Source organism: Panthera pardus, unplaced genomic scaffold (genome assembly GCF_024362965.1).
Source record: "Panthera pardus isolate Hobbes unplaced genomic scaffold, ASM2436296v1 HiC_scaffold_3, whole genome shotgun sequence".
Classification (NCBI taxonomy): Eukaryota; Metazoa; Chordata; class Mammalia; order Carnivora; family Felidae; genus Panthera; species Panthera pardus.
In genome coordinates, this window is record NW_026526876.1 from 58,151,911 (window position 1) to 58,168,674 (window position 16,764).

The window sequence follows — 16,764 nt, forward strand, 5'->3', positions numbered from 1 at the left end:
TCGGGGGCCACGTGTCGCCTAGGGGCCCGGGACTCCAGCTTGCAGGTGCTAGGCAGCCGAAGCTTGGCAACCAGATCTGGGGAGCTCGGCTGGCGCGGGGAAGGCGTGCTGGGCGCTAGGCCAGAGGAACCTCGGCCCCAGCCTCAGGCTGCGCCTACATTCCTCCCCAGGCCGGACCGCGGCCCTGCCCAGCCCTGGGGTGTCGCCACCCCCAACCCTGAAGAGACCACATTCTAGGCAGGCAGCTGATGTTTTTATTGGCGCTATTTCCCAGTCATCTGGAAAACTGGTCTGGCCCAGCCAGCAACCTTTCTCCCAACCTGCTTTGGGGGAAAGGCTGGGGTGTGGGGTGAGAGGCAACCTTCAGCAGGGATTAGCTCCGCAGTAGACACTTTGGTACCCTTGGCAGATGCATTTCCAGTCCACAGGGGACGAAAGAGCTCAGAAGTTGTGCTAATCCGTGCCTCAGGTTACCGAGCGGGGGGGTAAGGTGGCAAGACTCCCTGCCCCAGGCAATGCAGAAGCCAGGCTGCCAGAATGGCCAGTCCAGGCAGGACTGGGCTTGCCCTGCTCCAAAGTAGAGCTGCTCTCGCAGGGGGCACCAGCGATTTCTTTTCTAACTGGGCTGGGGGAAAGGGCATGATCTGGATGGAGCCACAGCCACCTCCAGCTTTTTTCTGCCAAGAGTCGGGAGACCACCCTGCTTCCCAAACTTAGGTCTGGTTTCCAGGTCTAGCCAGCCTGGTCCCTGGGGACACCAACTTAAGAGAAGAGGGGTGGGGAGAGAAAAGAGAGTTGTTGGGGGAACAGGGTGGGTTGAGGTTTTCATATCCAGGGCCAAAGGAGAGTGGGCGCTTCACTAGTTCTTCTACCGGGTTAATGACCAGCCAGGGGCTGGTGGGGACAGTCTTGCTGCAGGCATCCGCACATTTCAAGAACGTTCAGAGGAGAAGCAACAGCAGGGTGGTCCAGGTCCAGAGGTGTATCTAGGTGCCTCAGGGTGGGATTGGCTCATCCGTAACCGCTGGAAGGTATGGAAACTTGCAGCGACCCGGAGGGCAGTGCCTCAGCAAGGGATCCCCACCTCCGCTCCCACTCCCACACATGGCCCTGGACTCTGGACCCTGACAGGCCAGAAACAGAGGTTCAAACTAAACTGGACTGGAGGTAGGAGGAGAAAGAAGGCCTTTGGGCCCTGGGAAGCACCGGAGCAGCCCTTCAACAAGGCCCAAGACGCAAAAGCCCCTGTCCTCCCCAGGTAGGAAGCTGTTTTACCCGGCAGCTTCCGCTTTCATTTATCTGGGGGCTTTTAGTGATTTGGGCTGTGACCACTGGGGATGGGGGCAGGAGCAGGGCCCAGCTGGATTAACCCTGGTGTAGATGAAGTGGGAAAAGTTATAACAACTCACGGCGAACGGCCAGCAGAGTGTTTCCATGGCAACAGGACACAGAAGTCACTGTGTAAGGGTGCGTCTCATCCAGCTGCACTGGCCGAGGGAGTCCAGCATCCTCATCCCTTCTTCCCAGTCGACCTCGGGCCCCTTTGCCCCAAGAGTACACTTCGCCTTCTGCCAAACAGAATCCCAAGCACGGAAGTAGGAGGAGGACACGGCTCAGCGAGCAGCTCTCCTCCCGGATCGCTGCACGGGCCCCATCACGATGTTCAGCAACCCTGAACGTGATAACCACGGACTGCCCACACCCTATCCGCCCCCACAGTGCCCACTAATCACCTGCCCCAATGGCTACAGTGAAGGCATCCCCACAGGCCACCATCGCTGTCTTGATGTTCTGCAGGCCTCGGACTTGACAAGGTGCCCGGATGACCCGGCGGGCATTGGTGCCCAACTGCCCATGCTGATTGCTGCCAAAAGTGTAGCAGTCACCAGAGGCTGTAGGGGAGGAAAAAGGGAAGGAAGGAAAGGGATGCCTCAAGTGAGATTCCAAGGAGGCCAGGAGAGTCCACCCGTGGCCTCCCGTGCCCAGGTCCTACTCACCAGTGACGGCAGCTGAATGAGCAGTGCCCAGGTCCACACTCAGCAAGGGCTCCTGGTCCAGGGGTGCGGAACCTAGCGGTGTGAAGCTCAGGGCCTCCTCTACCTGCTGGTCGGGGGCAGGCTCCTCCCCCAGGGAGCAGTGGTCCAGGCCCAGTTTGTTGAACCTGAAGGTACAGGCAAAACCCAAGTGCAGCTGACACTTTGTATAGTCTCTCCTGCTCCCAGCAATCTGGGCAAGAGCCGGTCACCAGGGCACAGATCCCACCCTGGGTTGAACCCAGCAGCACTCTCAGCGCCCCCTAGTTCTGCCCCTCGGTTGGTGGCAACGACATGTCATGTTGCCTTAGCAGCCAGGGAGGGGAAGGGGACAGGCTAGTCATCCCGGTGTACCTATTTACCTGTTACTCCCACAAGCCAGGGCTCGGCCAGGCACGGTGAGGATCAAGGAGGAGTCAATGCCACATACAACCCGCTGGGCTTCCTGTCCTGGGGGTATGGATACCTGCTGGGGACAGCTGTGGGACTCCCTGGTGCCCAGTCCTAGCCGGCCTACAATGAGAAACCAGGATGGGGCTTGTTTGAGTTTTAGGGTCGGTGATGCCAGGATGAGGAGTCACAGAGAAGAGGGAACAGCGTGAGTGAAGGCTGTGCCCTCAGCCTGAAATGCCCATCCTTGGCCCCTCTATGGTCAAAATCCTACTCCTCCTCAAGACCCCGTTCAGATGCCACCTCTGCCTCCTCCAGGAAACTCCCATGCCATTCCTTGGGTTCTCACATCTCTGGACCTTGGGAGGAGCCCTCACACTGTCTGTCCTTTTTTTTTTTTTTTTTAACGTTTACTTATTTTTGAGACAGAGAGAGAGAGACACAGCATGAATGGGGGAGGGACAGAGAGAGAGGGAGACACAGAATCGGAAACAGGCTCCAGGCTCTGAGCCATCAGCCCAGAGCCCGACGCGGGGCTCGAACTCATGGACCGCGAGATCGTGACCTGAGCTGAAGTCGGACGCTTAACCGACTGAGCCACCCAGGCGCCCCTGTCTGTCCTTTGTCATAGGGAGATGTCATCCCTTCCATTAGAATGAGTCTGCCAGGAGGACAGAAACCCCACGTAGGTCTTCTCTAGTTTCAAAGCCCAGCGGGACATGTGACCCAGAGAGGGCCACCAGAAGTATTGACTGATGAAAGAAATCTCCCCCGTTACAACATAAGCCCCTGAAGGAAGTGACTCTTGTTCAACTTGTCTCTGCACCCAGCCCAGGGGGCTCACAGATGTGCAGTAAAGTTTCATAAGTCAATAAATGAATGGAATTGAAGAGAAAAGACGGAGAACGAGTCATGGGGTAGAAGGTGGGTATGAAGGGAACAAATCATGGCCAGGGTACTGGGAGATGCAGCCAAGAGGCTGGAATTGGGTGGAGAGCTTACCACCATCTCCGCGGCCCCACGCAAATAGTTCTCGCTCTGTGGACAGGGCCAGCACGTGAGAGGCCCCACAGGCCACCTGCACCATCTCATAGCCCAGCAGCGCCTCCACAATGGTGGGCTAGAGAGGGGGGGAAGCGAGAGAGACTGGGCAAGGGGCCTAGACTAGCTGCCTGGCCTCAGCATCCCATGTAAGGACGAAGTTGGAAGCGGCGAATTCTCACAAGACACGGCTGTCTCTTTAACTGCCCTCCCACCCCCACTGCAACCACTGGGGAAGGCCGGCCTTTCGGTACTTCCCCTGGTACTGCCTGGGACAGGTGCAGCCTGGAAGCTAGAGGGACCTAGCTGCTGGGGATCCCCTGCCCCCAACCTGGGTGTCAGCTCTCAAATGTGGGCTCCATGCCATCTCCCCACTTCCTCTTCCCCAAGGTATGTGCAACACCCACCTGGCTGATGTCATTGAGGCTGCCATGGCCTAGGCACCCGTTACTGCCACTGCCAAAGGTCATGATGATACCTCGGTCTGGAGAGTGGGGGGTGGTGAGGAACGAGAAGGGAGAGAGAGGTTGGGCTGTTTTTCCAGATAAGCCAGTCCATGGGTTGGGGGAGCAAGAAAAAGCTGGAAGAATGGGACAGGAGGTAGAAAAGGATAGGCAGAGGTGTCTCTTCTCAGATGTGTGAGTTGGGACAAGTGACAGTCTCTGAGCTTTATTTACTTTTTTTTTTTTTTTTTTTTTTTTGAAGTTTATTTTTGAGAGAAAGAGAGTGCGAGCTGGGGAGGGGCAGAGAGACAGGGAGAGAGACTCCCAAGCAGGCTCTGTGCCCTGAGCGCAGCAGCAAGGTCTGTTGCCCTGATGCAAGGCTCCATCTCCCCAGTTGTAAGATCAAGACCTGAGCCCAGATCAACAGCCGGGCGCTTAACCAACTGAACCACAGAGGCGCCCCTCTCCTCTTTGAGCTTTTAAGATCTGAGCTTTCCAGATCTCTCTCTCTCTCTCTCTCTCTCTCTCTGAGCCTCCCTCAAATGAGTACAATATACTGTAACTACCCGGCCAGGCCCTTGTGAGGGTAAAGGGGAGTGCGTGAGTAAAGAACCTGGTGCCAGATAAAGAGCAGAGAGCAGTATTGAGTGTGCAGATTGCAAATGACAAAGCAATGAGGGAAGGTGCTCTGGGGGTGCCTTCCCATAGTCCCCTGAAGGACTCACCGGTCAGGCAGGCTGTGAAGAGGTCCCCGCAGGCCACATGTTTGATAGTCACGCCCGACTGGCCCTCCAGGAAACGGGAGACGAACTGGGGCTGCGGCTGCTCCACCGCCCCGGGCAGGAGCGCGCCCCCTCCAGCGCCTAGGGGCGGGGCCTGTCGGAGGCCAGGAGGGCGTGGGCGGAGCCCCGGCCGCCCCTGCTTGGCCCCTGCTTGGCCGGACCCCCCTTGCGGTCCAGGGCCACCCCAGCCTGCTCACCTCCCAGAGGATAAGGCGCCCCGAGCGCGTGACGCCCGCCTTCTGCGTGCGCCCAGCTGCCACCTGGACCACCTCTGTGTTGAGCATCGGCAGCCGCAGTGGGGCGCTGAGCCCACCGCCCCACGCGTAGACCGCCGACAGCGGTGGCGGAATGGCCGGCCGTGCGGGCCCCCGGGGTATACCTGCGGGGACAGTGCATCAGGCCTATTAAACTAGTGGGAATGGCTTGGCGGCCGTGAGCACCGGCCGGGGGCTCCGACTTACCCCTGCAGCGGGCGCCTGTGGTCCTGCTCCCTGTGCTGCCGGGGGCCATGGGTGGCCCTGGGACCAGGGACTTCTCTGCCCTGTGGGTCGGGGGTGGGGGTGGGGGTTCAAGACCTGGCCCATTCCTGGCACTCCCACACGCAGGAATGGAGGACTTGCCCGCCCGGAGCTCCCTCTGCCCCAGGCTTATTGTGCTCCCATTGGGTGCTCCCCTGGGCCCAGAGTCCCCCTCCCTCCCTGCACAGGCCTCCTCATGCGGATGCTCCCCAGGTCGGTGTGGAGGTTGAGGAGGGCGCGGATGCAGAGTGGCTGTGCCATGATGTGGCTGAGCGGTGGCCGCTGTGCGGGCTCCAGGCTGAGCAGACTGAGGACGAGCTGGCGCAGCTCAGGGCTGTACCGGTCAGAGATAGGTGCAAAGGTGCCACTCATGATCTTCAGCACCAGCGCTGGCAGGTTCTGTGAAAGCATCAAGTGTGAGGTTGGCCACAGCCGGAGTCATGCTCTTGGGTGGCAGCGCCTCCCCGCCCCAGGTCTAATGGGGTGGTCATTGCCCTGCACTCAGAGCGTTCAGTCTGAAGAGGGGACTCCCAGTGATACAGTTGCCGAAGCCTGCTCTCAAGAACTCCTGATAGGGGAGCTTGGCTTCAGTTATGTCCTCAGGAACCCTAGGTTGTTGGGAGAACTCAAGCCTTGCCCTTAGGAGGGTCCCTAATCTGATGGGAGAGCTCTGCTTTCAGGAGTCCTCAGTTTAGTGGAAAGGCCCAAGCCCTCCCTCAGGAACCCACAGGCAGAGGGAAGTCACAGCCCTGCCCTGGGCTGACCTACTGGTCTGATGAGGGAAACATAACTCAGCCAAAAGAGAAGAAATAAGAGGTGGCTGGAGCCGAGGACTTCCTGAGGAGGGACAGAGATGTCCTAGTTGTCCCCATGGGGGTGCTAACTCACCGCAGCTTCGAAAGCCCTCTTGAGACTGGCCAGTTCATAGAGGACACAGCCCAGGGCCCAGATGTCACTCTTCTGGTTGTAAGGCTTGCCCTCACACAGTTCAGGGGAGATGTAGCACGGAGTGCCCACCACCTGCAGGGCGGAAGAGGATATTATTGTAGCCTGAGGGTGGGGGAGGGAAGGCTCTGTTCAAGGCCCACTGGGAGACAGCTTCTTCCCAAAGCAGGCCCAAGTGCTTCTTCCTGCAGCCAGCCAGGGCCTAAGGGGCCAAGGTCTTATGGTGGGGAGAGAGTTGGGACACAGAGTGGGCCTTGGCCATCAAAACCTCCAGCACCCTTGAGTTCCCCTCCACGCCCAGGCACCGTGTAGGCCTTGCTCTTGCTGCTAAGGATCTTGGAGATGCCGAAGTCCCCGATCTTGACAACCATGCGGTGTTTGTCAAGAAGGATGTTTTGAGTCTTAAGGTCCCGGTGCAGGATGAGATGGGTGTGCACGTGATGGAGCGCGAGCAGGATCTGCACAAAGAAGTGCAGGATGGTCTCCTCCTCCAGCAGGGAGTTACAGCGTTTTTGGATGAACTCAGCCAGGGTGCCACCTGCAGCCACAAGGAACCGCTTCAGATCCAGGTCTCCCCATACCTGGGACTCTCCTTTTATGAAACTGAGCAGCCCAGACAGGGCAAGGGCCTGCTAGCCTCACACAACTGGGATGAGAACTCTATACCTCTGACCCTCCATCAAACTCATTCTGAGGAGGGAAGCCGGCTGATCTGTGTCTGCCTGTCCCAGAAGTGAGAGGCCCTTGGAGCCAGGACAATGCAAGGAGGCTGGCCCACCTGGTGCGTATTCCATGGCAATCATGAGGGCCTTGTCCTCCAGGAAGTTCTCATAGTACTCAATGACGTTGGGGTGATTGAGTAGCTTGAGGACCTGGCACTCATTTTGGGCTGCCTGCCGCTCTTCCTTGGTCATCTGCTCCACTGGGATCTGCTTGATGATCACCAGCTTCTGGTCAGCCTTGCGCAGGCACAGGTGCACAATCCTGGGGACACAGAGTACAGGGGTGGGTACCAGCTGAGCCTCCAGCCACACATCAGGCAGGGCAGACCTGGTTACTGGATAGTACTGAAGAGAGGGGAAAGGAAACCCAGACTAAGAGATCATCTAACTAAATGCACAGAACACTGAGTTTAGGAACAGGGAGAATTGACCACAAACTCTGTGTGAGACCTTAGGCAAGTCATTTAACTTATTTGAGATTCAGTTTCACCAAAGACACAGTGAAGTTAGTCTTGATCTCCCTACGTTCCCACACACCCTGGAGTTAACTGCCTGGGTTCAAATCCTGGCTCCTCCTCTTACTACTTATCTGCTCTTGCATTATATGATGTTATCATCTGAAAAACAGAATCAACTTCCCTGGGTTGCTGAGAAAATGCATGTAAGGCACTTAGCACAGCGTTTGGCACATCAAAAATGCTCAATGAGTAGAAGCCATTTACACTATTATTTTCTTCCAGCTCTGGTTAGTATCCATAAAAAGCAGGATTCTTGTTCTCCTTCGCAACCATATCCCCAGAGCATAGCCCAATATTTAGCACACAGGAACTCAATAAGTATCTGCTGAATGAATGGATGATATGAATGAATGATCATCTAAGTATCAAATTTATATTTGATATCTCTCTCCTCTGAGCCCCAGACTAACAAATCCAACTACCTGCCTTGCATCTCTACCTAAATGGCTTGCATGCATCCTAAATCTTAACAAAAAAATCAAAATAGAACTTTTGATTCCTGCCCCCAAAACCTTTCCTTTCTCAGTCTCTTCCATCTCAGTAAATGACACCACCACAAAGTCAGACACCCTGAAAATCATGCCAAAATCTTTCCTCCATTTCAAACTTAACACATCAACAAATCCTGTTTCTACCTCCAAAATATTGTGAACTCATCCATTTCTCTCTCTGATTTCTGCTACAACCCTTGGCCAAGTCATAATTTCCTGCCTAAAATACTGAACGAGTCTCTTTAAAATGGTACCTTCACTTTTTGTCATCCTCAAATCTAAGTTCCATACAGCAGCCCGAGTGACATTTTAAAAATGCAAATCACATCAAGACCATTCTGCTTAAACCTCTTCCCTTTACACTTCAAATAAATTCAACCCCTTTATCTCCGCCCATAAGGCCATAATCTGGTCCCTGACCTCTGTGACAATCCCATTTTATACCATTCTTTCCCTTGGCCACTACATTCCAACTTCAGTCTTTTTCTCGGTTACTTGAATACTCTGAATTCTTTCTCACATGAGGTCCTTCCCATAGACGGTTTCCTCTGTTTGAAAAGCTCTGCCTTCACCTTCGAATTACTGGTCTTCATTCCTTAAGTCTTGGCTTCAAACTTCACCTCTCAGGGAAAATTTCCTTGACCATCCCAAATAAGTACTCCCTGGTGTATACTATGCTCGCAGCTTGTTAGTTACTGCTTTAATATCTTGTTTATTGTATTATTTCCCTACAGTCTGTAGGCTTCGAGAGAGAAAAGGCCACGCCTATTTTGGTCTTGACAGTATACTTGGCGCCAAGAGCCAGACCGGTAGAGTTGGCGCTCAGTATTTGTAGAATGAATGAATCAGGCATCAAAGAACAGAACTCTGTGGGGGCGCACAGGCTTGTTGGGGGCGTGACCTCCTTAGAGGCGGAGTCTCCCAGCAGGGACTGAGACCGGAAGTCTGGGCGGGGCTTTCCAAGTGTGCGCTCACGCCTCGGGGCGGGGCTAACCAGGCAGAGAATTCGCGGACAGAGTTGGGACTTACTTTCCCTCTCCCCGACCAGTTTCCTTCCCCAGATCCCTGGCTCACCCGAAAGCACCTCTCCCCACCACTCGGATCCGCTCGTACTTCTCCATCTCATTTCTCAGTCACATTTCCGGAACCCCTACACTCAGACGCGGCGCGTGCGCGGACCCGCCCACCCTAGGGCCACGCCCCCTACGTTGAAAGATAATTGGGGGCGGAGCAAGTGAGATTGGAGTTGGTTCGGCCTCGTATCTGTTTTGTGCTGTTTACTGGGTCTTACCAGCCCCCACCCACAGTTACTTTTTCAGGGTCCGAGGAATGGAGTGTTAACGCCGTTTCTTGGCGCGGTTAGCGGTACGGTACCAGCCACTTCCCACACACATCTCGGCAACCGGCCCTCAAAAAGCTTCCTTAGAGCGGAGGGGTGCCCTGCACAACCGTGTGAGGGTGGAAAGCCAGGACCGACCTCTCAGCGCAGCACCTCTTTGCCCACTAGTGACGCTATTTCGAAAGGGGAGAGCAGATTCTCATTGGCACGCAAATGATGAACTACCAAAACTGTACCGAGAGCGTCAGCACTCTCGGTCTGTGGGGCAGGGAGCAAGGTTAGCTGAGTTTCGTGTTTGCCTAGGGAGGGACCGGGGCAACCCCGAGCTGTGCAAATTGATTCACCTAGGGTGGAGGAGACACGGTCTCCAGGCCGTCCGGACTTGTGAGCACCGCGCTCGTCAGCACTTCCAACTTCCCCCTGCACACACACAACTTTGCCTCAGGTAATCTGCCTTCAACGCTCAACTATAGGGAGAATCTCCTTGAGAGGGGGATGAAAGGGAAGTGGACCATTATCTGAAAACATCAGAGAGAGGAGGAAAGGGAGCTGTTTGGCCGATGTGGGTTCAAAGCTTCTGCCTAAACGTAGGGGGCTGGTCAGTACGACTGTCTTGAACAGGAGTGAGTTTAATTCCTGTTGTCTCCCTGTGCCGCTCCTCTGTGTGAGCTCCATAAAAGCTCAAAGAGCGAGAGGATGATTATTAGCTAAGGGATAGCGTCCCTATTTCTGAGTGAATGAGGAATGTGAAGAAAGGATTGTTTATGTTCTGTCCAGCCCCACCCCTCAAAAGGGTACTCAAACCTACCCAAGTGGAAGGACCACTTGAGGGTCCCCACGAGGGGCCCTCGGTCGCTGCCTCAGGCTGCTCTTGGCTGATAAACAAAGCTGCCCTGTGACTAAAGGGGAGCACAGAGGGGAAAAGCCGCTCAACCCGGGACACTCGTGCTCTCACCTAGAAACCAATCGGGCCGTGGTTGACCCAGGAGCCCCACAGGGGTTAATATGTAACCGTGGAGCTATCAGGGGAGGCAGAGCAAACACCCAAACCTCTTGGTCCCCTAAGGCTTCTAGCTTTCCCTCCCTCTCGCAGCAGCTTTTCCCTAGCTCCCCCCTCCCCTCCAGCTACACCCTTCCACTCCCTTACCGCCACCCCAGCCCCAGGTTCTCAGCAGTTCTGGCGTTAGCTCTTCGTTCCACTGGAGGCGGGAGGGGATCCCGCCCCAAGGTGGGGATAGGCTGACACCTAGTGACCGCGAGCTGCAACTGCCTCGGGCCGCTGGCCTGAAAAGTAAGGGTCACCCCAGCAGCCCCGGCAAATCCGCGGTCTTTCCTCGTCCCAGTCTCCAGGGAGCCAGGAGAAGAGAGCTGGGACTGTCTGAGGGAGGATTGTGACAGCCGCACGGCCCCGGGAGCCCAAGAGCGAGCTGGGAAGAGGAGTGGTGATAGATTAGTCGATCCTTTCCAGGCACGGAGTCGATGCGGGGCGCCATACACGCAGAAAAACTGGCCTGAAGAAGCTAGACATCCAGTGGAAGAACAGGGTATGGGCGGAGATCATTGTCGAAGTGAGGCTCGGATCCATCTGCAGGACCAGGGCTTAAAGGACCCGGGTGTGTGACGGGCCCCGCCCCGCTCTGCCAAGATTGGAGTTGAGGGAGGAGAGAGAGTTCTCTCAGTGCCCGCCCAGGAGGGGGAGCCGGTAGCCCCGGGGAAAGTAGGGACGCGGGTTAATGAGGCCAAGCGAGGGAGGCGGGGCTCCATCGGCAGTCGGGAGGCGCCAGAGAGGGGTGCCACGGGGGCGGCGGCGCCCCCAGTACAGCTCCTTTTCGCCCGAAGTCCGCGGGAGCCAGGCGGGGCCGGGAGACCCCGGGAAACGGCGCTCTCGCCCTGGGTGCAGCCTAGGAGCCGGAGGGGCGGGAGCAAGCGGCCGGGGCGGGGCGGGGTGGGGCGGGGTGGGGCGGGGGCGATAGGGGGCGGGGACAGAGGCCCGCGGGGAGGGCCCGGGAGGAGCGCAGGGGCCTAGAGGGCTCCACGAAATCTGTGCGAGGCTGGCGGCCGGCAGCGAGGCGGCCGGGGTGGACTGGCCCGAGAGGGAGCCCCATTCCGGGAGCAGTCCGAGGAGGCCGCCTCGAGGGCAGACAGACGGCAGGGAGGGCCAGCATGCTCCCACTGCTTCACCCCGCCCTGCCGCTGCTCCTGAGCGCCACGCTGACCTTCCGGGGGCTCCGGAGAGCGCTCTGCTGCCTGCCGCTGCCGGCGCACGTGCGCGCCGACCCCCTGCGCACCTGGCGCTGGCACAACCTGCTCGTCTCCTTCGCCCATTCCATCGTGTCTGGAATCTGGGCGCTGCTGTGGTGAGTAAAGGACTGGGGTTTTGAAGGTGGGTGGCTAGGGATCCCGCGTTACCCTCCGCATCCCTCTCGGGCAGGCCGAGGCCATGCAGTCTTAACTGATTTCCCTGTTTGGAAAACTCTCCAACTAGGAGCGGCAGAGGACCCAGGGGGAGGGGAAAAAAAAAATCCCATCTGGGAAACGGGAGACACCTGGGTTTCAGCCAGGCCTCTCTCCTCACTGCCCAGTCAGCCAATAGCGCGAGCTCAGATCCCCGGGGACTGGGAAGGGTAATGGGGGATTAGAGGGTCCTTAGGGATGCCGAGATGTTGAGAGCCTGCTTTCTTCGCTCCCAGTATATGGCAGACCCCGGAGTTGCTGGTGGAGATTGAGACGGCATGGTCGCTTTCTGGCTACCTGCTAGTTTGCTTCTCCGCAGGTAGGTCTTGCCCAGAAAGCATTAAGTAGGTGGGGGACGGGGAAAAGCTTGTTCAGGTCTTTTCATGACCGTTTTCTCTCTGCTAGGGTATTTCATCCACGACACGGTGGACATCGTGATTAGTCATCAAGCCCGAGCTTCTTGGGAATACCTGGTTCACCACGTCATGGTAAATGAGACGCAGGGGATATGGTGTAGGCCTGGTGCTAGCAATCTAGTCTCAGCCTTGTCTGTCTGAACCTGGGAGGTAAAGACCCATCTTTTTCTTAACCCCATTTCTAACCTGTGTCCTACATTCCATTGCTGGGACAGAGGGTTGGCATTGTTTCTGTGCCCTTGGCTATTTTAGGCCAGCAATCCCTGGCCTTACCTAGTATCTCAACAAACTGATGGTATCTGGGTTCCCTAACACATTCTCACCCTTGTCTTCCAGGCCATGGGTGCCTTCTTTTCAGGCATCTTTTGGAGCAGTTTTGTCGGTGGGGGAGTCCTAACATTGCTGGTGGAGGTCAGCAACATATTCCTCACCTTCCGCATGATGATGAAGATCAACAATGCCCAGCACCTTCTCCTCTACCGGGTCAACAAATATGTCAATTTGGTCATGTACTTTCTCTTCCGCCTGGCCCCTCAGGCCTACCTCACGCACTACTTCTTGCGTTATTTGGGCCAGAGGACTCTGGGCACTTTTCTGCTGGGTATCCTGCTCATGCTGGACATCATGATTCTCATCTACTTTTCCCGTCTCCTCCGCTCAGACTTCTGCCCTCAGCGTGTCCCCAGCCAGCAACACAAAGACAAATTTTTGACTGAGTGAGAGGCACAAAGCCTACAACTTGTGGCAAGAGCAAACACAGCCAAGAACAGAGCCTCACACATATATGAAAGAATTAGCCCCAAGCCTGGGGCATCCTGGGGATAACCTCTCCACCTTTGAAGTCTGCACCTACTATTGAAAATGCTAATGAAAGCACTCCTCCGAAGTCCTTGTCCTTTCTTGGGCAAGGGGTGAGGAAAGCAGACAGACCGGTTGGACATGCTGGTTGGGTGCGGGGACAAGGTGCTATGAAAGGCAGCCATCCCACACTGCCCTGAAGTGGATGCTAATGAGAATTGTGTATTGTGTACTGGTTTCATACAAAGCCTCTTCCAGGGATAAAGGGAGGGGTTCTTGTTTTTTCTCCTACCACTATGATGGTGGCAAATCGTAGTTGTCCTAGGACAGACAACCAACCCTCATCTGGGCCACGAATATTTGAGTTCCTGTTGCTAAAATGTTAACAAGTGTGGTGAGGTACTAAAGCAGAGTGTTCCAACAGGGTAAATAGATCAAGGGTCTTGCCCAAGCCTTGTTACTGTGGTGTGTATACACCACGGTATGGCCTTCCTGAAGCCCAACCAGAAATCAACAGAGAAACATATATGTTGAAAAAATTTATATTTAGATTTAGCCAGCTGGACTCAGTTTAGATGATCCCAATCTGAAAAACAAAAGGGGAGCTTTATTACTGGGAGATAAAATGTGAAGATTAAGCTGGAAGGTCATGAATAAAAAGCAAAAATAAGGCAAGGAAAGGGCCTATTAAGGATAGGGGTTTAGTCATTTAAGACTAAATCAGCAAGTCAGGTTTTGGTCAGAATGGACACATCACTTGCACTTCAGGGGGGAGTTAACAGCAAAGGAAGCTTACTTTGTTGGCAACATCCAAAGCATCATAGTCAGGAGCCAGTCGAACATATGCTTTCTTTTCTCCATCGGGCCTAGGATGAAGGAAGCTTTAGTTCCCGCTGTTCTCACAGCCCCCAAACCCTCCCTTCTTCCCCTAGTCTTTATAGCACATCAGTGGTTCCTTTGTCCATGTCACTCTTTTCCAGCATTTGCATAAGAGGCTAGGGATGCCACCAAGCCACAAATGAAGTCAACTCCCTTTTACATGGAACACCATATAACATTTTAAAACTTAACTCCAAGTAATCTGACATAAATTTTATCTTACTCTAGGGCCTGTATGTCTAGAGGTATAGGGATCAAGAAAATGAACACTAACTCCATACATCAAGTCCTAAAGGCAGGAGAACTAATGTGTCCTCTAAAGTCTGTATAGATACAAAGGACTAACTACAGCAGAAATCACTCATTTCTCAAGGCTTGCAAGCTGTGAAACCTACTGACTCCATGCAGATTTCTTGGCTCACCTGATCAGAGTGTTGACCTTGGCCACATCAATGTCATAGAGTTTCTTCACGGCCTGTTTGATCTGGTGCTTGTTGGCCTTGACATCCACAATGAACACAAGAGTGTTGTTGTCTTCTATTTTCTTCATGGCCGACTCTGTAGTCAGGGGGAACTTGATGATGGCATAGTGGTCAAGCCTGGGGAAGAGGCAAAATGGTGTCATCTGGCCTGGGTCCAATAAAAGGATTAGGTCTCTTTTAGATCTCAAAGACAGAAGAGCCCAGGTGCATCAGACAATAAAGTAGCAATCATTTTTGTCAGACTTTGGTCGCTAAACAGTGTCATCATCTGCACCCTGTAACTTAGGGACCTGGAACCTCAGCCTGGGGGACAGAACCCTGTACTCTTCTGCTTGAAGGACTTTCACCCTTTAAGTGATTAAAGAATCAGCTGAGTTTCAAACCCCTCCATTATTTATTTGACCTCAACATTTTGGAGGGCAAACTTCTGAAAGAAACTTGACACCTCTGAGGTTAAACAACTTACCCCTATCTTAAAATCCAGGCTAGAGTTCCAAAGAATGTTGGTGCTCCATTAGATTAGCCAGACATTTCTGCTCCCTTTGGTTGGTGAAAATTGGTTTGAGGGCCATCAACTGAGAGCAACCCTTATTTACAGCCTCAGTTAAAATTACGGTGGCTTGAACACCCTACAACACAGCTTTCCCCCTGAAATTCAGAGAAACAAGTCTCCATTCACCTGCTTCCTGTTTTGAAGCTCGACATCAGGTCTCAACCTCTCCTCACACTAACTCCTAGGTCCAAATGGGGCAGAACCCACTCCTGCCTTTTTCTTAGGAAAGCAGTGGGAGGTGGCAATTACTACTGTTGTTTTAATCTGTGGCCCTTAAGGTCAGTTATTACCAGTAATGTGGCAAATACTCAAAAACTTCAACCTTCCCCTCCCCCCAACTATTCCTTGAGTTTAATGAGTTGAGAGTAAATGAGAAGAAGCTTCTATACACCGCTGCAGGCCTTCTGTGATTAATACAGATTATTAAATATCCTTATCAACCTAGAATCATCCCACACTGTCACCATCAAGGACTGTCCCCTACAGTAATAGGGAACTCCAAAACAAAAGCATGTATCAAAGTCATACTATATACTCCAAAAAAGCAGACTTTAAAACCCTGACCATATGTGAAGCAATAATTAACCTAATAACCAGAAGTCACTGAGTTGTCTTAAACAATGCCTGCCAATGTTGTAAAAATGCCTCCTCTTGTCCTTAAATAGGGCATTAACAATCTCTTCACACTATTAAGAGACGCACACTAGGTACCAACAGATATTTGACAAGGCGTGCTGTAGGTCTGGTAAATTTCCAAATTACGAATGGAGGATACCCAGTATCTTTTCATGGGAAAGGGGCAGTACTGACTTGTTTCTCCTGGGGGCGCTCTTTCGAGGATATTTGGGCTGTCTTCGGAGACGCAGTGTCTTGGGCCGTCGGAATGTAGGTGACGTACGGATCTTCTTTTTTTTATGACTGTGGACGCCTTTCAGCACTGCTTTCTTGGCCTTCAAAGCCTTTGCTTTGGCTTCGGCTTTGGGCGGGGCAGGGGCTAAAATAAAGAATATGAAGGCACGGGATTCAGAAACCATTCACTTCCGTCCTTAAGACCCCTAGCGGGCGCTCCAAGGCACACGTGCATCAGCGGTTCCTTTGAAGACATCACAAGTCTCAGGAGGTTACAATTTTTCCATCATATGCACGGTACTGGGGCGAACTTGGAATAACTCCAGCGACACGACGAAAAAAAAAAAAACACCTAGCAATGATCGAATGCTTGATACTTGACAACATATACTCTAGTAGTTTTAACTGTTCATAGCCCCGTCTAACACGTGGAAAAAAGGAAAATTAGGTGCGGGCAACAACTCAGGTCTGGAGACATTAAACTCCGGCCTATGGATGCGTGTAGTTCCCCAAAGCCAACAGTCTGGCAGCCCCGACAGGTGGTGGCGGCCGGACTTGCCTCCCCAAACCCTGTCACGGAGCTCAGTCCATGCGGCTGGGCCCACGCGCGCCGTAGGGGGGCAGAATGCTAGAAGCAGCTCCGGAGCAGACACCCCAAGAATTAGCTCAACCTCCATCCTCCCAGTTTGTTCACTCTGCGGGAATCCCAGGCCACCTAGCTGCGGTACCCCCAGCCCCAGCACAGACCTTCCTTCTTCGCCTTCGGCGCCATCTTCGTGAAAGGGATTTCCGAGGCTTGTTTCCAGGGGCTTATAGAGCCAAGTCTCACGGAAGAATCGCGATACTTTTCATTTAAAGCTCATTGGATAATCTATGGCGCGGAGGCCGCCGGGAATAGTAGTTAGGTTTAGTTTCCTCCCCAGAGTGATTAAGCATGCTCCACCTCTTCCCTCGAAAGACACTATAGCTTCTTGGGAGTTGTAGTGTTTTGGAGACACGTGTTTATTAGCTGCTGCGGGTGGATGGTGGATGGTGCAGCCAGCTGCCGCTTGCGTTTGGTCCTGAGCGCTTTCCATCTTGAGGAAAGAGGATCGTAGTTGCAGGAGACAGT

General features: G+C 54.0%; 3 protein-coding genes, 1 long non-coding RNA gene and 3 other non-coding genes across 11 annotated transcripts; 2 read left to right on the forward strand and 5 right to left on the reverse strand.

Moving 5' to 3' along the window:
- Positions 1-240: 240 nt before the first annotated feature.
- Positions 241-9,067, reverse strand: NEK8 (NIMA related kinase 8). Of its 4 annotated transcripts, none has more exons than XM_019423756.2 (15): positions 8,958-9,067; positions 6,931-7,136; positions 6,458-6,690; positions 6,096-6,227; positions 5,398-5,606; positions 5,151-5,230; positions 4,887-5,068; positions 4,633-4,783; positions 3,872-3,948; positions 3,426-3,543; positions 2,396-2,546; positions 1,998-2,161; positions 1,734-1,892; positions 1,410-1,568; positions 241-1,024 (listed from the first exon to the last, which is right to left on the reverse strand). In XM_019423756.2, exons 1-15 carry the CDS (start codon positions 9,002-9,004, stop codon positions 996-998), a joined length of 2,097 nt encoding a protein of 698 aa, XP_019279301.1. In that variant the 5' UTR covers positions 9,005-9,067; the 3' UTR covers positions 241-995. The 4 variants fall into 4 exon arrangements, with proteins under 4 accessions (XP_019279301.1, XP_053749269.1, XP_019279296.1 ...); XM_053893294.1 differs by having other exon boundaries at positions 2,396-2,483; positions 3,872-4,044; XM_019423751.2 differs by having other exon boundaries at positions 3,872-4,044.
- LOC109251838 (uncharacterized) lies at positions 8,708-11,154 on the forward strand. 2 transcript variants are annotated; one of them, XR_008418868.1, is made up of 3 exons: positions 8,708-9,248; positions 9,571-9,667; positions 10,566-11,154. It is a non-coding gene; the product is annotated as an uncharacterized LOC109251838 (long non-coding RNA). The 2 variants fall into 2 exon arrangements; XR_002073722.2 differs by lacking the exon at positions 10,566-11,154 and having other exon boundaries at positions 9,571-9,863.
- Positions 11,155-11,205: 51 nt separating this feature from the next.
- On the forward strand, positions 11,206-12,971 carry TLCD1 (TLC domain containing 1). Its single transcript, XM_019423771.2, has 4 exons — positions 11,206-11,579; positions 11,913-11,995; positions 12,082-12,164; positions 12,429-12,971. Exons 1-4 carry the CDS (start codon positions 11,386-11,388, stop codon positions 12,810-12,812), a joined length of 744 nt encoding a protein of 247 aa, XP_019279316.1. The 5' UTR covers positions 11,206-11,385; the 3' UTR covers positions 12,813-12,971.
- Positions 12,972-13,416: 445 nt separating this feature from the next.
- RPL23A (ribosomal protein L23a) lies at positions 13,417-16,512 on the reverse strand. The gene is made up of 5 exons (XM_019423772.2): positions 16,401-16,512; positions 15,615-15,798; positions 14,192-14,368; positions 13,687-13,756; positions 13,417-13,476 (listed from the first exon to the last, which is right to left on the reverse strand). The coding sequence occupies exons 1-5, from the start codon at positions 16,423-16,425 to the stop codon at positions 13,462-13,464; spliced, it is 471 nt and encodes a 156-aa protein (XP_019279317.1). The 5' UTR covers positions 16,426-16,512; the 3' UTR covers positions 13,417-13,461.
- LOC128774350 (small nucleolar RNA SNORD42) lies at positions 13,831-13,879 on the reverse strand. Its single transcript, XR_008418930.1, has one exon. It is a non-coding gene; the product is annotated as a small nucleolar RNA SNORD42 (small nucleolar RNA).
- On the reverse strand, positions 14,455-14,526 carry LOC128774355 (small nucleolar RNA Z17). The gene has a single exon (XR_008418933.1). It is a non-coding gene; the product is annotated as a small nucleolar RNA Z17 (small nucleolar RNA).
- LOC128774348 (small nucleolar RNA SNORD42) lies at positions 15,883-15,949 on the reverse strand. Its single transcript, XR_008418928.1, has one exon. It is a non-coding gene; the product is annotated as a small nucleolar RNA SNORD42 (small nucleolar RNA).
- Positions 16,513-16,764: the final 252 nt, after the last annotated feature.